The 25,353-nt window shown below is 32.0% G+C and overlaps 2 protein-coding genes across 10 annotated transcripts in view; one reads left to right on the forward strand and one right to left on the reverse strand.

The window, feature by feature from the left end:
• Positions 1-8,671, forward strand: LOC126744239 (isovaleryl-CoA dehydrogenase, mitochondrial). Its single transcript, XM_050451598.1, has 7 exons — positions 1-295; positions 351-477; positions 537-721; positions 777-938; positions 3,590-3,785; positions 8,136-8,290; positions 8,342-8,671. The coding sequence occupies exons 1-7, from the start codon at positions 167-169 to the stop codon at positions 8,642-8,644; spliced, it is 1,257 nt and encodes a 418-aa protein (XP_050307555.1). The 5' UTR covers positions 1-166; the 3' UTR covers positions 8,645-8,671.
• LOC126744241 (PDZ and LIM domain protein Zasp) overlaps positions 8,638-25,353 on the reverse strand; it is a 24,634-nt gene continuing 7,918 nt past the window's right edge. For 2 of the 9 annotated variants that reach the window (XM_050451602.1, XM_050451600.1), the window contains exons 3-9: positions 25,100-25,212; positions 24,893-25,035; positions 23,286-23,420; positions 18,389-18,439; positions 17,946-18,034; positions 17,386-17,524; positions 8,638-9,372 (exon numbers count right to left, since the gene is read on the reverse strand). In XM_050451602.1, the coding sequence (XP_050307559.1) occupies positions 9,241-9,372; positions 17,386-17,524; positions 17,946-18,034; positions 18,389-18,439; positions 23,286-23,420; positions 24,893-25,035; positions 25,100-25,212 (802 nt within the window). In that variant the 3' untranslated portion in view covers positions 8,638-9,240. Of the gene's footprint in view, positions 9,373-17,149; positions 17,202-17,293; positions 17,525-17,945; positions 18,035-18,388; positions 18,440-23,285; positions 23,421-24,892; positions 25,036-25,099; positions 25,213-25,353 lie in introns of those variants that run through there. The other 7 variants (XM_050451604.1, XM_050451605.1, XR_007663086.1 and 4 more) reach the window with 7 other exon arrangements.

Here is a 25,353-nt window from a genome sequence, read left to right on the forward strand (position 1 = left end):
CATTGCCAGTGCGAGCAACATATCAGTGTATATTTTTGAATTTTAATGATAAGATAAAAGATAGACGTAAATATGTATGTTGTTATTTTATGTGTGTGTCTGTGCGACAGTGAAAAATAAAAACGTGCAATTAATTTAATTAGTGCTGTGGATAAATTAATTTGCAATGGCCAGAAGGTTGTCGACTTTTATGTCTAAGAAAATCCACAAATGTTGTTTATATCAACGGCGAGAGGTCTCTCAATATTATCCAATAGACGAACATGTTTTCGGGTTAAATTCGGAACAAATTCAAGTAAGTTGCAGTTCGTTTTCGTAAACAACAATATTTAACTGAGAGTAAATTGCAGCTTAGGGACACTATATTTACAGTTGCTCAAAAAGAATTGGCACCGAAAGCGAATGAAATTGACAAAAAAAATAATTTCGATGACCTTAGGAACTTTTGGAAAAAGCTCGGTGACCTTGGTGCATTAGGTAATCCACTATTGGAACTTCTCATATAAAATCATCACTATTATTACGAGTATTTTAAGGAATTACAGCACAAAGCGACTATGGCGGTACAGATGGAAAATATTTGGATCAAGTAGTAATCATGGAAGAAATATCTAGAGCGTGTCCAGCGATTGGTTTATCTTACGTAGCTCATTCTAATCTTTGCTTAGGTCAAATTCATCGAAATGCCACTAGGGAGCAGGCTAAAAAATACTTGCCAAAAGTAGGATTGGACTGTACTGTTAGCGAAATTCATTATATAAGAAAGTTTGTTTTAGTTATGTTCAGGTGAACACATTGGGGCACTAGCAATGTCTGAGCCAAATTCTGGATCTGACGTGGTCTCCATGAGATTAAAAGCAGAAAAAAAGGGGGATTACTACATTTTAAATGGCACCAAGTTTTGGATTACTAATGGACCGGATGCTGATATTCTAGTGGTAAGACATAATGGAATGTGTTGCTTAGTTAATATACAGGGTGTCCGGAAGCTAGATGCAATCCTTTAAGAGGGTGATAGCTGACTTAATTTCAAACATTTTAAGCTAAATATGTGTAGGTCGAAATTTTCATACTTAAACGGTAATAGAGCGCAAGTTACAATTAGTATCGGAGTTTCAAAGTTTATTTTGTTTTGTCTAATGTGTATTAATAAAAATACGATCAATTCCAGGCTTCTGTGTAAACTTATTAGAAAAAATAGAGTCATTGAAACGCCCTTTATTTTAAGATATCACTCATGCCGATGCCTGGCCAATTCTCAGAAGTATGGCCTCTTTTGCAGGTCATGTAAACAAAAAGTATGTTAAAAAACAACAAGTATGTTAAATCTCTTATAAAACGAAGTCTTGTCGCCGAAACACTTTTTTTATAAATTTTTTTTTTTAGTCTCTGGAGAAGTTTCAATTTTTTTTTTTAGTCACTTTTGTTTGCTTATAACAACTCACCCTGTATACGGATCTGGCCCAAAAAGTATACAGCCACGTAAGCCCCAAGAACCCTTATATCCTAAAAATTTCAGCTCAATTGAACGCTTTAAAATTGATCTCCTGAGCAACTCGATTTTTACCAATATTTTTACGAATTTTTGACTTTGAGACAGTACCGCTCCGTTTGGTGGTACCGGAAAAAAAAATTGTTTACGGATCCATCATTCTCAATGTATTAAGAGACCCTATGCCAAATTTCATCGTTTCGCTAGCCATACAGCCAAATATATGAATTTTTATTTCTAAAAAAACACGATTTTTTTTATACTTTTTGTGCGGCAGGTCACAGAATAAACGATCTCGATGAGATGGTTTATTCTGTGGGCAGGTCATGGTCAACAAAACTTACTGGATTGGTTTTCTATTACGGGACAGTTCAGGTAAATAAAAAGTAATAAAAACAAAATTAAGCAGAGGTACTTAATAGTAGATACTGAAGGGTAAGGCGTACCTAGTAGGTACTTTGTGGTGGAGGTTACAAGTTAGGTACTCGCTTAATAAATAAGAACGTGTGATTTTAGCCTCTTGTTGTTTAGTTTCACTCTCGCCTCTAATTTTGTAAGATTATCAACTTCGTACTGACTGCATCCACTGTTTTTTAAATCGAGTTTCTGCCCGTTTTATTAAACAGTATTGTAAAATGGAATTTACCAACCAAGAGACGCGCTAACGGTAATGGAGCTTTGACACGACGCTTGTACCAGGAACGTTATCCAGATTGGAGGTTACCAAACTTCCGGGTGTTTAAAAACACCTTTCGCCGTCTTACTGGCAGTTGGCCATAATAATGCAGAGATTGAGGAGCAAATACTGGAAGCTTTTACCGCAGACCCTACTGCAAGCGTCAGAAAAGTGGCTGAAGACCTTGGCCTTTCTAGATGGAAGGTGTGGACGACCATGAAGAAAAATGGACAGTATCCCTTTCATGGTACGGGGGTGCAGGGCTTACAAGAAGAAGACCCTGCGAGACGAATTCAGTTTTGCCGCTTTTTATTGAACATGGACATCGAGGACCCGTTATTCTTAAGAAGTATCTTGTGGACAGACGAGTTCAATTTTTCCAGGGAGGGTATTACCAACTTCCACAACCTCCACGAATGGGCTGCCAAAGATGCAAATCCGCACTGGAAAAAACAAAATCATGACAACAGTAAATGTGTGGGCCGGAGTAATAGGCAGGAGTATTATTGGGCCACATTTTCTACCAGATAATTTAAATGGTGCCAACTATTTAGATTTTCTACAAAATGATATCCCCGTTCTTCTAGACAAAGCTGGATTATTGGAACGAGAAAGACCAATGGTTGTTGTCCAGCGCATTGGTCCTTGGCTGTCAGGAATTACTTAGACGACTGTTTTCCGGACGGTTGGATCGGTAGAGGCGGAACTTTTCCTTGGCCTCCTCGATCGCCTGACCTAACTCCGTTGGCTTTTTTCATATGGGGCCAGGCAAAGGAGCTTGTATACACCACCAAAATAAGAACAAGAGAAGAGTCGCAAAATAAATGAAGCATTTGACAGGATGAAAGAAAATATAACCATAAGAGTTACCACCATCGAAGTTATAAAAAGAGCTCGTGCTTGTATTAGAAATAATGGATTGCATTTTGAACATGAACAATATATAGTTTAAACAAGATTGTGTTTTATTTAACATTAAAACCTAAAATAACCCCACAATCGGGGCCCTAATGCTTAGTAGGCTTATGAGAGGTCTCAGTCTAATAATTTTTGTTTACATGACCTGCCGCACAAAAGAGGCCATAATTCTAAGAATTGGCCAGGCATCGGCATGAGTGATATCTTAAAATAAAGGGCGTTCAATGTCTCTATTTTTTAAGTTTACACAGAAGTTTGGAATTGATCGTATTTTTATTAATACACATTAGACAAAACAAAATAATCTTTGAAACTCCGATACTAATTGTAACTTGCGCTCTATTACCGTTTAAGTGTGAAATTTTGGTATTTCTTGAGAAAAATGCAAACATTTCGACCTACATATATTTAGCTTAAAATGTTTGAAATTTATGTCAGCTATCACCCCCTTAAAGGATTGCATCTAGCTTCCGGACACCCTGTATAAAATAAACTTTTTTTAGGTTTATGCCAGAACAGACCCCAAAGCCAAACCTCAACATGGGATATCAACTTTTATCGTCGAAAGGAAATCCGCCGTTGGATTTCGAAGTGGTGTCAAACTAGATAAGCTTGGAATGAGAGGCTCCAATACAGGAGAACTAATCTTCGAAGATTGCAAGGTGCCCAAGGAAAATCTTTTAGGGAGAGAAAACAAAGGTAGGTATAGTCCATATGAACTCAATCCGAACAGCAGAAAAACTAAAACTGGGTCATTAGCGGTAGCGTGCCACTGAAGGATTTTTAAAAAATATTTTTCTCTTCACAATGATCGATGACGTCTCCGGCTTTTACCACTGTGTAGATGGTAGTACGGGCAAGTTTAGTCAGCTCACAAACTCTTTTTAAAATGTCGTTTTGTGAGGCCCCGCGCATTTCGTTTTATAGGCAATTGAAAATATTTAAACAACAGTATTAACAACGACAAAAGCAACAACAAAAACAAAGACCACAACGGTAACAACAAATTAATTTATAAAATTACGACACGCAACCAACACACTCTTAAGACACCTGTTTCTAAACCAGAAATAAAACATAAAACGCCACTGGCACCAGGCCCATGTAAAATTTATCGTAGAATTTTTATTTTCAATAGGCCCGGCCCGTCCACAATTCAAACCCCAAGCGCCGGTAGTAGGTTTGTTCTCACAGCAGTAAGAAACAAGTTTTCGACAAATACACATGCGCAATAGAGTAAAATGCGTTCGCACAGGAACTTCTGATCGGTTTCAAATCAACAGTTTGATGTTCTTACACAAATTTCTGATAGTCAGACTTGTTTTCGGATTTATTTCAAGCAAAGTGTCAGAGAATTCGTGTCGTGTAGCCAGTCAACGCCGATCTTTGGAATATGAACATAACCTCTAAATTGTTGTTTCTATTTTCTCGTTTTGTATAGTCCTTGATATTCGTTTTGAAAATTGTATTTTATATTTTTGGATTAGTGTAAACATAAACATTAAGGAAACAAGTGCTTTTGAATCGTCGGAAGAATCTGATCAGAATTATGTTGATTCCGACACAAACTTTTAAAGAAGATTTAATTGAAGAACGGATAAAGCCCAAAAGTCAAAACTATTTTTATGAAACTGTCTCCCAATTTAATAGAATAGAATTTCTCGAGCATTTTAGAGTAAGTCTTGAAATAGCAAATAATCACACAATCTTAAACTCTATTAATAATATACAGCTATTTCAAGGTTGTAGTATAATTTTTGTTTTGTTTATGCTTTATTTATTTTCCCATTTCCCACTGGGATAAAAAAGTGAGGTTATTTTTCTTCTCCACTAAACCCGTATTTGATGTTCGCACAGACGGTTTCAAATCGATCAGAAGTTGTAATATTTTACGCATGCGCATCAAGAATGGTTTGGAAACAGTTTCAAACTTGTAAGAAATTTGCAGTGAGAACAAACCTAGTATAATAATCTTTTGTCTTCGTCTTTTACACGTCATTGCTGAGGACTTAGCCTACCTCTCTCTGAAAAAATTTCTCGTTGAACGGAACGGGGTTTAGGAATTTCCAGCGATCAGATGTCTTTAAATATACGAGGACCGCTCATTATATATTTTGCTATTTGTTTCAATGCGTGAATTTAGTATATTGACCGTACTCCAATTTGTAAGGTGTTCGAATTGAAATCATCTACAGTATACATCAATTTTTAGTTTAATTTCAGTTTGAAAAAGTATATTTAATTTTTTTTTCTAAGGAACTAACTAAAATGCTCTCCCATAGAATAAGAAAAATTTCCAAGTCCCCGTAGTCCAAATTTGAAAGTTATTGATTTTTTTTAGATTTTTCCTAGCTTTCCTGCAGAAATTTCAAAAAAAAAATCAAAATATTTGAATTTTTAGTTTAGGAATGCCTATAAAAAACACACTAAGTCTTTTCCCATAGAATAAGAAATATCTCAAGTCCCGATAGTCTAAATTTAAAAATTTTTGAGACTTCTCGAAGATTCTCCCGCCTCTTCCGAAGAAATTTCAAATAACCTTCTGAAAAATGTCAACATATTTGAATTGTTATTCCAGGAGTGCCTTTAAGAAACAAATTAAGTCTTCTCATTAACTAGCGAATATACCCCAAGTCCTTGTTTGCTTTATAATAATATTGTAAAACAAACTTTTTATTTTTTTTTATTTTATCCCAATTTTGTTTTATAAGATTTACTTATAAAACAAAATTGGGAAAACACTATCTTAAATATTAATGATGTCGAAATTGCAACCAAAATTTTTTATAATGTTGTCGAACATATTATACAAAGCTCTGAAGAGACAAAAATATTAAAACAAAAAATAATTAAAAAAATAAAACCTTGGATAACTGCTGCTATTATATGTTCAATAAAAAATAGGGACAAAATGAAAAGAAAATTGAATAAAAATTATAGTTTGGAAAAAGAACAACAATATAAAACATACAGAAACTCATTGGGTAAAATAATAAATAAATGTAAAAATGACTATTACAAAACAAAAATTGAGGAATCTAAGAATAATATGAGCAAAATGTATAAAGTTATAAATGAGGTTACAAATCAAATTACTACTAAAGGAAATGACATAATAAAAATAAAAAATAATAACAAAGAATTTTCAAATAACAAAGACATGGCAAACTTTTGTAATCAGTATTTTATAAACGTAGGAGTAAATATGCAAAACCAAATAAAAAAACCAAAAAAACAATTCAAAATTAATCATAACAGTGTATCTTCAATGTTTCTAAAACCAACTAATAGGAATGAAATAATTAAACATATTTTTTCGTTAAAAAACAATTCCGCGCCTGGAATAGATACTATTAGCTCAAAATTTATAAAAAAATTTCATATTTACCTTATTGAACCATTGGTTCACATTATCAACCTAATATTTAAAACAGGAACAGTACCTACTCAATTTAAAGTATCAATAATCACTCCAATATATAAATCAGGTGATAAATGTGAAATAGGTAACTATCGTCCTATAAGTGTGATCAATAATTTTTCCAAGCTCTTCGAAAAATGTTTGAAAGATAGACTTATTGACTATTTACAAAAAAATAACGTATTAACACAAAATCAGTTTGGTTTCATTGGGGGGCTCAGCACATCCGATGCTGTCTGCGAATTAACAAAGCGAGTGAATCAGGCTTTTGATGGTGATAGAAAGTGTTGGGCAGTGTTTCTGGACCTAGCAAGGGCCTTTGACACTGTACCGCATGAGCTTTTGCTAGATACTTTAAGATCTTATTGTATTAGAGGTCCAGTGTCAAGGGTCTTTGAAAGTTACTTGGGGGACAGAAAACAGTCTTTAAAAATAAATAATGAGATTAGTGAACTATCTTATATAAAAATTGGAATTCCACAAGGAACAGTTATTGGACCTATACTTTTTATAACTTATATTAACGCTCTTACCAATCTTAAAATTCATGACGAGTCACTGATATCATATGCAGATGACACGGTTGCGGTGTTTCACGGAATTTCTTGGGGAGACACAAAAAAAACTGCAGAACTTGGTCTAGCAACAGTCAAGAACTGGCTGGATTCTTTTAAATTAAGTCTCAATGGTCAAAAAACAAACTATATTGCATTTTCTATAACAGCTGCTAATCGCCCCAGCTTTCAACAAATTAAACTTGAATCAATTGATATCAAGGAAGTTTCATTTACTAAATATCTGGGTATCATTGTGGATAAACATTTAAAATGGGACCAACACATTCTAAAATTAACACAAAACATCCGTAAACTTATTTATCGATTTCATATTTTGAGAAATATTTTAAATGAAAAACTACTAATTTTAATTTATAAATCCTTGGTTGAGTCCTTGTTAAGGTATGGGGTGATTGTCTGGGGAGGTCTATACAAGAATTGTTTAAAACAACTTAATGTAGTACAAAACTTTATTTTAAAAGTTATATACAAAAAACAAAAAAGATTTCCTACACAACAATTATATTCTGAGGAAATGTTTAATATACGCTCAATTTACATATTGTCAACATGCATGAAAAAATCAAGAATTATGTTAGTCATTCCTACACAACCCGAAATAATATAAACAGACACCTAAAAATACCAAACATAAAAAAAAGTATAGGGAAACGATTTTTAGGATACTTGTCCCCGAAATTTTATAACAGCTTACCAAACAGCTTAAAAAATATAAATAATATTAAAAACTTTAGTAAGGTCTGTAGAAAATTTATTTATTCAACTATAGATAAATTTAATTTTTTTAAATAGTTTTCGGAAGGGAAACTTTATTGGAGAATTTTTGTTTAGTTGTAGATTATGGTTAGTTATATTTTATATTATTACTAAAATTTTGTGATTTCTCAGCATATACAAACAGATGTTACAACATCTAGGTGTATGTTAAAAACAATGACTGTTAACTATTATTATTGAATATAATTAAGTTAAAAAAAAAATAAAAAATTTGTTATAATATAACCAAATGATTAATAAAATTTGAATTTGAATTGTTACTACTTCTTTTAGGTGTCTACGTTTTAATGAGTGGTCTGGACCTAGAAAGGCTCGTATTGGCAGCCGGCTCGGTAGGAATTATGCAAGCTTGTTGCGACGTAGCGTTTTCGTATGCCCACGTAAGAAAACAGTTTGGTAAAAGGATCGGAGAGTTTCAATTAATTCAGGTATGCTATTTGGCTTTTAAAATCATTTTAATAATAAAAATTCTCTTACAGGGAAAAATGGCGGACATGTACACGACGTTGTCGGCTTGCCGTAGCTACCTCTACAGCGTTGCAAGGGCATGCGACAACGGAAAAATCAGCCCTAAAGATTGCGCAGGCGTGTTTCTTTACTGTGCCGAAAAGGGGACTCAATTGGCCCTCGATGCCATCCAGATCCTGGGTGGTAATGGATACATTAATGATTATCCGACAGGAAGACTTCTTAGGGATGCCAAATTGTATGAAATTGGTGGAGGCACCTCAGAAATAAGGAGGATGGTGATCGGGAGAGAATTAAATAAAGAATATTTTTGAATAAATAAAATTTTTTGTATTGAATAAGTAGTACATTTTTACGAAACATTCCTAATTTTTTACAATTAATATGAGGTAAATATATTCTATTTATGTATATTGATTTAAAAGTAGGTATGCAATGATTTAACTGATCAAAGAAAACAAACAGTATCTATAAGGTTATGCTATTATATATAATAATATGTATACTAAATAACCTAATTTTTTTCTGACTAGAAACCACTCGAATCTAAAATAATCCAAAAGATAATTTAAAAAAAATAAAGAAACAACAACAAATATTAGATTCAACTTATGTGATACAACGTCACTCTTCCGTAGTGAGAGAAAATCCCAATGGATCGAATGTACTTTTTTTTCTTTTGTAGATTAGTTTTCTTATTTAAAATATGTTAAGTACCCTTCAATAACATCCTATAAAATCGCAAGATATAAAAATAAAGTTTTCTGACTCTCAAATGGCTCAAAATTACGATTCTAGTTCTATGATTATTGAAAGGCACGTTTAAAATAGAATAATAAATCGAACATTTTTAAAATGTTCGTCGTCAGCAGTGCATGTATACAATACAAGTGAACTGTTAGAAATGAAATTAAAAATTGCTTCCTGGCAAGACAGACATCATTAGCCTCTTGAACGATCCGCTTTGCTGAATTACTTCCGGATCTTGACCGATTGCGTTTAAATATTGCGGATTGTTGGTGTTTACTACGTTGGCGGCCTTCTAGAAATTACAAAAAAAACTTGATGAAGAGTAAACACCTTTAATAAAACATGATTATGTTCGAAGAACTTTTGAAAAATACAGAGTTTATATTTTAATAAGAGTTACGCTTTGTCATCAACATGTTTCATTTCAATACTTGGAACGTTACTTAAGTGATATTAGTATACAACTTTTAATAGGTTACTTAGCATTCAAACCTGAAACACGACAAAAATTGGTTTTATGGTTTGTTTTAGTCTAATAGCGGAGTAAAAACGGCGATGAAATGTTTCAAAAAATGTTTTGAGCGTAGAACCAAATGTGACCTATGTAGCATTATTCAGAATTTTATTGGTCATCTAAAATGTCAATTCACGACATCCTCAGTTGGGGCTCACTCATTTTATAACAAAAAACTCGTAAAAAATGACGGATTTATAAAAACTTACTTTTTAACATATAACTTACGATATCTTTACACGTGTTCCAAGTATTGAAATATTTTTTTTTTATTGAAAAGAATACACTTTTACCGTTCCAATAGTGTATTTAACATTTTTAGGATCATCTCTATTTTTTGTGAAAATAACTAAGAAATGTGGGGATTATCTTTCCGGCATTGCTTTTTTCAGTAATCGAAAAACTTTTTTGTTTTAAGGAATTTTTATATACTTTCAGCGAATGAAATGTAGCCACGTATCCAAAAAAGTTTTCAGAAAAAAAATTACCAAGTTATGCTCTATACTTTTTGAGATTTTTAAGTTTCAAATAAGGCGCGGCCGACCGAGTGGAGCGCGACTGCATCTCGGGACAAGCAACAATAATGCGACAAGGCGATGCGATGTTTAACTAGAAATAAAAACGTTCTCATTGTGGAACGTATTTTTAATTTTAATAGTCTTAGTGGAAGAACATAAATTATTATTATTATTAACTAATTACTACATAAGAAATATAAGTTTAGAATATTTTCCTTTCAAAAGTGCCTAAAAACAATAAAATATTATTACTTATAATTTTTTGCTTAAGATTTTTTTTGGTTTACCTTGCATTTAATATAAGTCAGATTCCGAATCTGTATCTTCACTTATAATTATTGTGTTCGAGCAAGATTTACATTTGCACTCAGCACAGCATTTTAATCCCTGAGTAACAAAAATACACCTGCTGTTATTACAGTTTTTATCTGAGCAACGAATAGACAAAAGCTTACTTAAATTATCTGGCACAGGATCTTGGATTGATAAAACAGGTGTCCAAAAAATTGTCCTCTAATATCCAGCCGTACTTACTGGGATCTTCCAAATTTTGTTCAGATTGAAAGTTGCGAATTTCCCTTTTTAAAATATCAGCTGCGTTATTAAAATTAATTGCACATTACTGTTTTCGATCCTACAATAATTTTCCTCGTTTGCATTATCCGATTCATCTGAAAAATACTCTTCTTGTTTCTGTGATGTTTGTGGAGATTTTTTAATTTTATTTTTTGTGGTTTGAATATTTCTTTATATATGTATGTAGAGAGTACTAGAGTAGAGAGTGTATGATATGTAGTGAGTATAGCAGCTTTTGTGGTATTTGGCATCGAAAGCAAACAAATCTTCGAAGCCACATAATTTTGATATCATTATTATATCATTTTTCTGTTTGGCTGCCTCAATTATTTTCTTATGCGTATTTTTTCCAGAACCTGTAAAGGAAAATAGAAAAAGAAATTGGTAAAAAAACTGTTAAGATTAAGGTCTTATACATACATACAAACAAACGTATAATACAGTAGGATAACTTGTCAATTTGATATTTTTAGGTTTGAGTAAAAAATTGTATCGAGTGGCCATAAACACCGTTTAAATTATTATCAGTTCGTTTAATTGATTACCTTGTTTGAAATAAAATTTTACTCACCTGTTTGTACCAAAGTTAACTTTTCCTTTTTTTGCTTAATTTTTCTAGGTCCAGTTTTGTTACAAATTAAGCACATGCTTCTTATATCAAATGAACCAGTGTTACTACTAGTGGTTTTAAAGCAAATAATTTCCTTGTCGGTTGTACTAGTGCTGCCAGAAGCAATATTTTTATTACTAGTATATGTTTTTCGGCACCTTTTATGAAACTTAATTTTTAAAGTTCTATCTAAAATAGCTCGCTTTCTTTCTAAAATGTGTAGTCCACAAGTGTCCAGTCTTTTCTCAGCAGCATTACAAATGGTTTGTAGGCCCTGTTTTGTCGGTTTATGAACCACCGGTTCGTCTTGTAATCCATCAATTAATTTTCCACACAAAATGCACTCCATAAGAAAGAATGTCTTTAAAACTATTAGTTAAAATAAATATAACTAATAATATAAATTATACAATACGTATAATATATTTTATGTATACTTACTTCACAGACAATTTTTGGCACAAAAATAATTTTTGCATAAACTCGAATTCAGTAAATAAATACGCTAAACGTTCCCTTCAATTAATCGATAGTCAATAGTATCTACTAGCTACAAAAAATTTTTCTTGTTACGTCTGTTCGTATTCAGTATATTCGGTATATCGCGGTTTCTCTATTGAGGCGAGGAGTCGGCGCGGCTTGTTTTTAACTTTAATTATTACGTAAACTATTAGTTTTAACAACCTGCATTCTTTTTAGAAAACTTACTCAAACATTTTACTTTACTTTACCCGTAGGATGTATAAAAAATTTTCAGAAATAAAAAAGTTTTTCGATTGCTGAAAAAAGCAATGCACAAATAATGATTAACGACATTCTTATCTAGTTTACTCAAAAAATAAAAATGACTTTTGAGACTTGTGATACGCTCTTACAACCGCTAGAGTGTCTTCTTTCCAACAAACAAAAATATATTTAAATACTTGGAATACTTTTGAAATTATTGCGAGTTATATGGTAAAAAGTAAGATTTTTGATTTCGTATTTGTTTACACATTTTTGGCTATAAAAAGAGTCAGCCCCAACCTAGGATGTCGTGAATGTGCATTTCAGTTGCCCAACATAATTCTGTATAACGTTATATAAGTCTCGTTTGGTTCTACCTTAAAAAAGAAAACAACAAAAAGAAGCGTCTTTTGCCGGCGAAGTTACTCCACTAAAACATATTAAGAAATGCGTGCACTAGGGGTTTATTCCCACAACGCCGGTGTATTTTGACGTACACAGATTGTGTATTAAACGCATAAATATGGTAAAGTGAATAACAGCTGGATTAATGATGCTAGTCCAGTCTCATGATTATTCGCAACACAACCTGTATAGTCCAGGACCATTAGACTTTCTTTGCTTTGACATTAAAAATCATCGTTGAAAAACCCCCATGAATCCAAGTGGAGCTTTTTTTTTTTATGGAGGTCAAAGGTTAGAAATATCATCGGAACTGTCAATCTTACGATAAAATGAGCTATTACCTTTTTTATTATGAAATTTTCCACAAAAAAGGTTTTATGCATTTTTTTTGAAGAGACCTTTGATTTGCAGAAAATTGCGATCAAAGTGTAGTAACTGATAAAAATCATAAATTTCGAGTCAAAACGTGTTTAATATTTCCGATTTAAAAAAAATTCCTGGGAATACACACTTATATCGTTGATTGAGGAGGCGAAAAATATATACGAGCCCCGTCTTATTTCAATTGGCCCACTTAGTAAAAAACGAATTTATTATTTTTTTATCGAATCTTTATTCCACAATATTACAATACCAAAAAGTATCTCATATAAGCAATATGTGTTATCTCTAAAATTAGATTTTGATTGATTGATAAATTTTATTTTATTTTAATCTCATTTATTTTAACTCTTTAGGCATATACAAGGGTTCTATTCATTAAGTCTGAAAACCACTAGCAAGAAATTTTGGATAGTTTTAATCAGGGGTAGTACCAGAACATAATAAACACAATGTCTTAAAGAATTGCGGCTGTTTTAATAAATAAAAATATGTTCAATATAAATGTGTTTACTTTCCCATTTTGTTGTATTTATAGAATAAGTAAAACTTATTATTTGTTTAAAACTAAAATAACACTATAAAATTTGTCTATTTTTGGTGGTTTAAACAGAAATTATTAAGAATTTTCAATTGGGCCAACTGAAGTGGGACGAAGCTCGTATATTATGAACAATGTAATTACATGGCGATTATTCATAATGCCCAATGCCCGGGCAATTTAAGAAATATGATGCTATTTATCAAACCAGAATAATTAACCCAAAAATAATCCAAACCTACCATTTTCTTTGGTTGGATGTATAGGGTTGGATTATTTTTGGGTTATGTATGCTGCTTATGTATTTTTGAAATCAATTATTTTCTTGGGTATTGGTAAATGTTAAAACATAAAATTTATCTTGAATAAACATTTAATTTTAATAACGTTTCGGTCTTTTTTATAGTCTTGACCTTCAAAATCTACAATAGACATTTTTAGATTTAAAAAAATACATTTAAAAATTTTCAACTAAAGGCTTACCCTATGAAACAAAAGTCAATCTAAAGGTGTATAACATATACACTATACAGGGTGTCCCGAAATTACATCGCAATATTTTACCAGCAGCATCTTTGTCTAAAAATAAGACAAAAACTTCATATACAGAAATCTGGAAAAGTGAATCGTTTTCATACTACAGGGTGTTTTATAATTCCCATTAAAGATGATTTTTTGTCATTATTTTGGAAAGGCCTGGTGGTTATTTTTCGAAACTTTTATCGTATACTACTGTTATTATTAAAAACTGATTTTATAGCATTTTATGCTAAAATGTATACAGGGTCGATTAAAATTAGTGGTCAGCAAAAGTGGAATTATAAACTTTTCAAGATTCCTGTATAGGAAGTTTTTGTCTTATCTTTAGACAAAGATGCAGCTGGAAAAATATTGCGATGTAATTTCGAGACACCCCCCTCTATATGTTTTCAAGGTTAATTTTCTTTCAAGGTATTTTTTTTGAAATTTATAAGCTGTAGGCCTAAAAGCTTAAAACACTTTACTATATGTATATTTTTGCACCTTGTATAAAAAATATCAGCCTCTGGTTCTGCCGAAAAGAAGGCAAACTCTATAATATACTGTACTTTTAAAAATAAGCAAAATTATAATACTTATATTACTTATTAGATTTTATACTTAAAAATTTAAAAAAAAAACAAAATATGAAACTAAACCTTGCAATATTTTCTCTCAAATTTATACTATGGAATATACGAATATGTCCTTAAACAGAAATAGCGCAATGCGAAAACTCCCATTTCTCTGCGATATTAGGTTTGTTCTCACTGCAAATTTCTTACAAGTTTGAAACTGTTTCCAAACCATTCTTGATGCGCATGCGTAAAATATTACAACTTCTGATCGATTTGAAACCGTCTGTGCGAACATCAAATACGGGTTGAGTCGAGAAGAAAAATAAGCTCACTTTTTTATCCCAGTGGGAAATGGGAAAATAAATAAAACATAAACAAAACAAAAATTATACTACAACCTTGAAATAGCTGTATATTATTAATAGAGTTTAAGATTGTGTGATTATTTGCTATTTCAAGACTTACTCTAAAATGGTCGAGAAATTCTATTCTATTAAATTGGGACACAGTTTCATGAAAATAGTTTTGATTTTTGGGCTTTATCCATTCTTCAATTAAATCTTCTTTAAAAGTCTGTGTCGGAATCAACATAATTCTAATCAGATTCTTCCGACGATTCAAAATCACTTGTTTCCTTAATATTTATTTTTAGACTAATCCAACAATTTAAAATACAATTTTCAAAACGAATATCAAGGAACAAAATGACAAAATACAAACAAGAATTTAGAGGTTATGTTCATATCCCGAAGATCGGCGTTGATTGGCTACACGAATGCTCTGACACTTTGCTTAAAATAAATCCGAAAACAAGTCTGACTATCAGATGACGATCAGAAATTTGTGTAAGAACATCAAACTTTTGATTTGAAACCGATCAGAAATTCCTGTGCGAACGCATTTTACTCTATTGCGCATGTGTATTTGTCGAAAACTTGTTTCTTACTGCTGTGAGAACAAACCTCTCATGCAGTGTTGCCAGACGTACCATAATTATGGAATTGTACCATAATTTTGCAACATTTTTTGCTTGCTCCATAATTTGTACCGTAATAATAAATGTACCATAGTTGTACCATAATTTTGTTTTTTTTTGGTTTTTATAAATTTCTATGATTATTTTTTATATTAATATGATATGAACAATTTCGCAGTAAAATGCAAAATGTACCATTTTTTATTATACCTAACATTTCAATAATGTTTTTATGCAATATTTTTATGTTTTTCTTGTTTGGTTAAACCAATTTATCTAATATACAAATTTGTATATGTATTTGTGTTAATGTTTATCTATTTTTAATTTTGATTTTGAGCGCAATGTTTTGTTCATTTTTCAATAAATTACTATCTTTGTTAAAAAAATATTTTATTTCTACTAGAAATCGTTCTTTTAATTAAAAGAAATGATCAGAATAGAAAATTTGATTAAATTCATAATCCATTATCAACAAAATATAACACATTTTTTAAGTTTGGCGACGGCGCGACTGTGACGTGACGTCATACATAGGAAAAGGTTGTGTACTGACAGAATTGTATGATTGTACCATAATTTTATACAAAATTCCATAATTTTGGCCAGAATGTACCATAATTCTCACCCAATCATCTGGCAACACTGCTCTCATGTCTCGTCATTTTTAATACCGAGCCTGCCAAGCGAGTTTCATCATTCCTACTTATAGGGGCGCCATCTTTTAGCTTCTAAATTGCTAGATAAAGCAAAGAACGGCTGGCTGCCGCGGTCACGAAATTTTATACAGTATTTGCGTATCTTTTCCATTTTCAATCAACGCTCGCCTCTTCAATCAACGCTTATATTCTTTAAAAAAACATGCATAAAAATATTTTTAAATTTAAAATAAATGTTTTTAGATTGATGAGTATTTACAGACAATCTAAATACTATGGCCATCTTCTGATGTTTTATTAAATACAATCCAATCTATTGTAATTGTACGAGAGGTTGTGAAGCTCCGAATGTAAGAAACTTTGCATTATTACTGGTTGGACAATAAACACTCCAAAAATATTACATTCGATAAGAATTTAGATCCAATGAACTTTCTGTGCTTTTAACATTTGACGTTAGCGAAGACTTGGAAGATGTCGCATCATAATCTCACTGATAACTCAGTAAAAGAGTCCCATTTACTGCATTTTTTTATGGTAGTTTTATGGATTAGGCCTACCTCTATGGTGAAGTGAACATTGAAAGTAAATTTCTTTTAAGAACTTACCTATATCAAAAAATGCATAAGACCTTTTTTGCCTGAGAATTTCTTACTGAATAAAAAAGGTATTTTAAAAGTTCATTTTATCGTAAGATAGATAGTTTTGACGATATCTGTAACCCTTGATCTCCCCGCGCCATTAAAAAAGCTACACTGGACTATATGGGGACTTTTGAAGAGTAATTTTTAAGTGTTGATAAAAAAATCATCCCGATGGAAATTTTTCAGCAGATTGGCCTTCTTTTCCTGGACTACTGAATTTTTCATAACGAATTGATGCGTCACTACACGCGTCGTGAAAGAAACCTTTATTATAAAAACAAAGTGATAACGGTATTAAACAAATTATTTAAAATAGTAATAAAGCTAAAAGACACGTCCAGTCAGTCAGTGTTTTTTATATTAATTTTATTCACAAATTAGTTAAGGAATAGGTGGGGGAAAAAAGTTACAGTTTTCCATACATACTACAACCCTAGATTTTTAAAGAGCCAATCTACGAGGGATGGAGAATACCTAGAATCAAAAAAAAGGAACATACAAACAAGCGATATGTGGTTAATTAACATGAATCAAAATCCAATATACTAACAAAACTAATCACCTACTTCTCACATTAAAGCAGCTTAAGAAGCATATGGATCAATAATTCATCAAGCGGTCACTAAGCGGTTTTAATCGTACTTTTAATGTCTGTTACCTTGGTGGGTGTGTAAATTTTACTCTGCGGGGGTGTCACCACCTCCTGCACCGGCGCTCCGTATCCTCCCATTTCCTCCTCTTGGAGGTACTGGTAAGTCGCGCTCTCGGCAGGGTTAAACTTTACGTGTCTCTTAGGACTAAAAACGGAACGATTTCAAATCATATTTTAAGTGTCTAGAATATATTAAATTAAATGAATGTGAATAGTAGAATGCTTTCATTAGTCTTGCTTATAAGCAATTTTTAAAATGATGGAATTATTAAAAAGTGAATGCAGCAAACCAAATAGTCAAAGCCGCACATACTTGGTCGTTGGTTTAACTAATTATTATAAGCATGTTACTAGATTAAATATATAGTTTACTTGCCTTGTTACTTGGCTGTAAATTATAAGAAAAAAATAAATAAATAAAAAGCTTTATTACATAATAGTGTGTGTGTTGTTGTGTGTGCAACTGTTAGTACCACATTTAAATTTATTGGCAGTTATGCATAGTTATGTTGGCAATGTTTAAATTGTTTTTTTTTTGTTATAAATAACTAATAATATCAACTTACGCTTGCACGCCGGTCTGCCTGTGGATAGTGTCCAAAATGTTCGGTTCACTGTACACGTTGATCGGAGAGTTAAATTGTTTGTGTACTAACTAAAAAAAAATATATATTAAAAATTTATTTAGGAGGAACTAGTTGAGTTTATAAATTAGTTCGGGGTCTGTTGTTAAAGACCTTTTTTGATTTTTGCCCACTAATGGTATCAAAGTATCAAAAAGTTCAAAGTAATTAATAACATGCGGATAAATTAAACAAAAAATTTTATGTCATTAATAAAAGGAATCCGCTAATAAAAATAACAGTCTCAAATCATCTCTTAAGTTTTATAGTTATGATTAAAACTCTTAAATTATATTTATATTATTAAACATTGTTTCACTTAAGACAATAACAAATAAAAATATAGTAGTTTAAAACATGCATGCAAAAGAAAATAAAGAAATAACCTGTTTGTTTGGATCTCCAGTTGTTATTCTTTCTAAAACGGTGTTCGCTACCTATAAAACATATTTTAGTGTATTATATTTTTAAATACAGGGTTTTTCATCAAGCGTGGATTTCGACTATATCTTATAGCATGGTCCTGGTATATTTGCAGTGTTTTGAGAATGCTCCTGGTGCAGCACGTGAATATGCTGCAAAATATCCTAAACGAAGGCATTATAGCAGAAAAGTATTTCGACAACAAGCAAATACGTGTGAGGACAACGGAAATTGTACATCGCCTTTTTTCTATTAGACGAGGTGCAGTAAGAAACCATGAAGATAAAGTTATAAACGTTCTTGCATACGTTGAGAAAAATTTCACTACATCTAGGAATTATTTATCCTTCGGTGTTCTGAACTTTGAAAAAATTTAAAATTCATCCATATCATCATGTATCCTTGCATCAAGCTCTCTTAGAAAATGATTTAGACAAAGGAATCGATACCAACAAAGTTATCAGACTATATTTTTCTAAAAGTACTTACATTTCACTTTTAAACAAGCCCAAATTGAACGAAATCGAATAAGCATTTTAAAAGTTATAGCCTTTTAAGCAATTCAATTTTTACTACCTTTATGAAGTTGTAAAAAAAAGGTATCTTAAGCCGGCGTTTTCTAGAAGAAAATTAGGATTGAATCATTGACCTTTCAATTACGCCTCTAATTTCGATTTTCTTGACAACTCTTATATAATTAAAAAAAAAACTGCAATAAGGTCAGATTAACAGTTTCCGAGATATAGCCGGCATCTACGCCGGAAAACACCCTGTCTATTTATTATATTTGTGTGTGTTGTATTCGTGAATTTCGTGTGGACTATATGTTAAAAATGAAATTAAAAAAAAATATATTTCGGTAATAATTGAGGAGCTTGCGTTCAAAAGCGGCTATATCCATTTTAAAAAAATGTTCAGAAATCGAAAAAAACCTTTCATCAGAGATGGGGAAAAAAGTTTATTTGGAATGTTTCAGGGAAGTTGTTTGATGCAATTAAAAAAATTTTTTGAACTGTCAATAATTTTTGAAAAAAATTGACATTTAATTTGGTTATAGCCGGTTTTGATGGCAAAGCGTTAAAAAATCTTATTAAAAAAATTTAAACGCAATAAATCATTATTTTTAATTTTTAAACTGAAACAAAAAATACATTTAATATTTTGTAAAAATACAACACAGATATGAAAATAAAAAAAAACAAAAAAAACAGAATATTTAAATGTCAAGAGCAGCTTCTTCATCTAAACAGTCACATGGCTGATCCTGTTCACCCTCATCTCCTTCCATGTCGTGTGTTTCTATATCTGGATTACCAGATACGAGTAAATCTTTATACTATTTTAGGTCTGCTCGTGACATCCAATTTTTACCAGAGAGCTCTTTTAAAAGCTTCTTAATAGTAGGTTTCTTTTTATCTGGCAAACAGTTATTGGGCTCTATAATATTAAGGACAAGGTGGGTATCGTCCTTTCCTTTCTTCAGCATCTGACACGGCTTATTAAAATTTGCAGGTTCAAACCGATAATAAAGATGAGTATTCACCTCAATCTTAGGATTATTTTGGTTTTTACTGCTTTTTTGTAATAAAAATTGTAAGATGTAAGTTTTTTTTTTCCCTTTAAGAAAATATTAAACTAGACCAAACACTTCGTCCCATTTCTTTTAACGCCGCAATAACTATTAAGATTAAGAAAGAATTTATGCACAAGCCATACAAGAGTAATTCCATACTAGAGGTTCGATCTCATAAACATCCAGTCTAAGAGCCCTGAGATCCAAACTTCGCTTAAAAGATCTTTTTAAAACGTATTCGACTTTTGAAGTGAAAGTAGCGTGCGTGAATATTATTTGTTTTAAGTGCTTGTACCTTATTTTGAATTATTTTTATACTGGTGAGTTTTCTCACGGAGCATATCCTATTTCCATTATTTTTTATTTCCTATTTTTATTGTTATTGCTATTTACATTTCAACATTTTATTTTAAATATATGTGTTTTACAAGATAATAATAATATTTGACATAAAACATTTAATACCTGTTTAATCTACATAAAATAATTACAGATAATTCATTTAATAAAAGCAGAGTGCTAGAGCTGCATATCATCTTTTTCCTCTTATCTAAAATGGCCATATAACGTAGATTTATTTACCAACAAGTTGCTTATTGTGGAGTGTTTGAGCCACTTACAGATTTGAATGCTGCAAACTACGTTTTCCTGTACTATTTATAGTATGAAACTCTACCTTTCCAAATATCCTATTTTACTATCTGTTTAAGCAGTTAATAGCACATTTATATTGCGCTAGTGGGTGACAGACACAATGCGTAATAATATTTCAAATATAATAAATAGCTATTAAATAATAATTTAACTAGTTATAAATGTTTAAATCTTTTAATAATCAAAATATCTAAATACTAAATAAAATAACATAATTAGGAAATTGGTTGCTCAACACATTTATTTTTTCCAGGTACGTACGTTATGTCATCTTACACTTGACTACATTTATCAACATATTTATCAACATAATCAACAAGTAATTTAAGTATCGTGGTTTTTAAATATATAATGTAAGTAATTATCACTAAGACTAGTATTTGATTTATTTGATTAATATTGTTTTTATAATAAAAATTAATAAACGCCCTATATATTAAAATTAAAATATTTATTTACCGCCACCGGATTTGAATTTAACATTTTTGGCCTGACAAAATTCTTTTTGTTTCAGAAATTCCTTTAATTTTATTGTACACTTTCTCTAGTTCCCTTACATTATAAATTTTCCAGTCGGTCCCTAAAATTTTCACCTGCCCGACTTCTGAATAAAATTTAATATATTCCTCTTTGGAAATTATCTCCGGATTTTTCCTAAGCAACTTCTCCACTCTCCCAAAACAACGATCAGCAGCCATGAAACTGTGTCCATGGACTGGAAAAGTGATCGAGATTTCGGACAGATCTTTTGGAGACTTATTTTTCAGCCAATACATTAGTGCATGAACTATGTAGGCATTTTTATTTTGGCCTGCACAACCATCACAGAAAAGTCTTATTTTTCTAATTCCATTGTAGTCAAGTGAATCTAGATGGTGAAGAAGTGCTGAGGCAATTTCTGTTGAGCCACGCACAGCATAAACTTCGGTCCATACATAGAATGTTAGGTTTCGCGAAGACAGCTCGACACAACAAAAAGCGTATAAACTTATTTGATGTGAGTAAAAGGCATCGCTAATAGCCGTCCGAGGAAGAGGCTGTACCTGTTGAAGGTCAAAGCAAAAACTCAAACTATTTTCTGGGGCCTCTTTAGCTAGCTCATAGAAGGTAGCAGCACGTTTTCTATGTACGCGGTATTCCACTAGCAGCTGATTTCTAATTTCAGCTTTTGTCTCAAATTTGTACTGCTGTTTTAGTCGCGTACATTTACTACACACATCCGAGGCGGGTGATGAAAACCCAATATTAAAATCGTGTATAAAAATTTTACGGAACATACAATATGATACTCGAGTTTGTGGGTATTCCTGATTAAACATTCTCCATAACTTGGCAATTGACAGGCTTGCAGACAAGTAAATTCTTTTAGACTTTTTCCTATTGTAATGACTTTCGCGCCCTTTTAATCTCTTGAAAAAACACATTCTTTTTATTCTTCACTTTTTTGGGATTTCCGATCCCCACCCCTATTTTCCTTCGGCACTGCCCCTGCTAGAAGCACTTTGGCACTTTGTTTGGAAATATTTAGAGCAGCAACAAAAAACTTTTTGCATAGCCGTGTTGCTTTATTGTCACACTTGATAAAATACGAAACACTAAGATTCTTTAAGGGAACCCTATTAACATCAGCCGATCTTCGACGAACAAAATGGAGCGACGGACATCATATGACACAATCTAATGTCTTGGTTGGTTTTGATCGAATCTGCATAAAATGTCTGCCTCAAAGTCTGAATGTGCCGTTTTTTAACTGTAGCACATTGAAATGATTTGCCATTATGTTGACAAGGTCGATTGAATCTCATGAGTGCTGGCTCGGGGTCACCATATCTGTAAAATGCACTACCGCGAAAAAAGGCCATATTATTAACGAGAAAACCACTATAACACTGCTAAACATTTTTGTCTGCGGCGGTTTTTTTTTAAAATTACCTACAACTTTTGGCCCCTTAAGACGTTTTTCTGGCTGCGCCATAGTGTCAAACGAGACACAAAACATACAAACGTAGGTGTCCAAAATAATAACCGCAAAATAAATTTAAATTATATCGTACCTTGATAACTGTTTAGTCTGTCGTTTTGTCACATTTTTCATACGGCGCCTAAAACCTTTATTTCCTTGCTACACGGTAATAAGTTCTTCATCCATATTGCATGTAAATCGTCGTCAGTTCCACAGTGAAATGAGAACTGGTCTCTAACGCATTTAGATGATAACTGGCGGGAATCATCAATCATCACGCATCGTATATCGCGAATCAATCGGGGCAAATTTAAGCGATTGTCAGCATTCCTAGATACGGTCTACAGTCGTGGCAGATGTATTATATTATCGTATTTTTAAATTAAAGTGAATTATTGGATATATCCACTTTTGATCGCAAAAAGTGGATATAGCCAGTTTTGATGCAAAATGCCAACTTTGCATGCGATTTTAATATAGAAATAGCCCGTTTTGAACGCAAATGGTCATGCCAAATCATAGATCTTATGGAACTTAGCCGAAAATCTCGAAAAAAGCATATTGGCAAAAAAATTGATATAGCCGGTTTTGAACGCAAGCTCCTCAATTATTTTTCTTTCTATCGCATAAAATAAAAATGAAAACAACTAAACAGAATAAGACAAAATACCTTATGACCATAATCAAGATGATGGGGCGGCGCCCGTACACTAGGATTAGGATGATGACGCAGATAACTTTCAGTCGGTCCGGGTTCCCTCTTCACTTTGGCACCAGGTAATACTAAGGGGGTGGTGCGGTAGGGCTACAATAAACAGATGGAGGGACATATACAAATGAGACAGGTACATAGACAGATGAACTGGGTATATATGTATACGAGTACTTGATGCTAATATATGAAAATGGTATTCATAAACATGTCTAAGTACGCAAATCATTATTTTTCGTAACTTCTTAGTAGTAGTAAAAATTAATAAATAGGCTATATTTTACGATGATTTGTGTATGTATAAGAAAATTCAAACGAAAGTTTTTGTTTCGTGATTTTCTTGGAAACTTCGTTTTTCAAAACACAGCAATTCTCATAAAGAAATATAAACATTTGCTGATATTTTTAGAATTCTAAGAGAATAAGGAGAGTCGTAAAAAAATCAAGCCTATAAATACCAAAAACTGTTTTTTTCACTATTCAAGTATTGGACAAATAATTTTTAATATATTCCAGACATATGCAGTCTTTTTAATAACAAAAAGTATTCTAGGTACAATCACATTTTACATATAAAATTCATGGCCACTATAATATGGTAAAGGAATTACAGCAATATCCTAAAAAGTTTAGATGTTGTATGGAAAAATGTTTAAAGTTGAACTTTGGATTTTAGGAGACATAAAAAGATTCTACCTCGAAAAAGTACTAGACCCACAAAAATTGACCCAATAAAATCTGAATTAAACATCCAACATATTATGGTTCATATACACCTTGAATGTTAACGTTTTTTAATTACACGCTTAATCTTACCCATGCATGTGCTGCTTCCTCGGTTTTATCAGGAACTTGAAAGTTTTCCCTAGAAAAACTTTTGGACAGTAGCATATCGATTTTTCCTAAACGCGTTAGTTACACAACTGAATAAAAAAGTTCGATGTCTAACTGATCCCGAATTTCGCGAAAAACTGTCCGTACTTTACAGCATAACATAGTATTTTTGGATAGTACAAATTTTATGCGTAGCGGTAAATATGATGAAAATATTAACAGTGACGTACAGCGTTTTTTTTCAATTTAATGTCATAATGAGTGGCTATAAAAAAATTCTCACATCCTATTAATTCATTTTATAAATTTAACAATGTTAGATTTGCCAACTATTAAAAATACATAAAATTTTTCTTAAAATATCTCTGGACACCTAAATAGATTGACGTAAATAAACTTATTACCAATCAATGAATTTTTAATTTTTCACGCCGTTGCGTCATTTTATAAAAATGAATTACACTACTGTGTTTATACATATAACAATAACGAAAAAAAATGTTGGCTATACCAACCAACCACGGTATAAGGTGTGGTGTATATAAATAAAGGACCTTGTTTTGTGACATTTACTGGCCTCCGGCCAAAATCGCAGATCTGATTAATGAAACTGTTATCCCTTTGCTACTTGTTTTACATTGTTTATGTGTACATATTTATTTTTTTCAGTGAAATTTGATACTTACAATAAATTGAAAATTGAGTTTTACTCAGTCAAACTTATATATTACCTGTTTCATGACGTGAACCTCCCCATCTTCATTACCATCTCTCTTTCTCTGACCATATTCGTAAGGTTCAAAGTAATTATTATCAATGGGAGTGAGAGGAGACGTGTATACGGGTGTCAGTGCCGATCCAGCTGGACTATAACCTATAATCATAAAATTATTTATGGTAAATCACTGTCAATGTTATAACTTATGATGATTACCTACCCGGACTGAGTCCCGGACCTCTGGGCGATAAATTAGGAGACACCGATAAGGGACTATAGTGGGAGCTGTTTCTTGATGATCCAGTGCTGGCATTTTGTCTAGGAGCGGTTTCTCTAAATCAAAAAAAAAAAAACACTTCCTTATCATGTAAACATTAAACGTCTGTTGTAACGAGTTATTTGGAAACGTATACCGTCGAATGTTTACAAATAGACCAAAAGTTTAAAATAAACCAGAATATGCCAGAAGGTCTG

Source organism: Anthonomus grandis, chromosome 13 (assembly GCF_022605725.1).
Source record: "Anthonomus grandis grandis chromosome 13, icAntGran1.3, whole genome shotgun sequence".
Taxonomy (NCBI): Eukaryota; Metazoa; Arthropoda; class Insecta; order Coleoptera; family Curculionidae; genus Anthonomus; species Anthonomus grandis.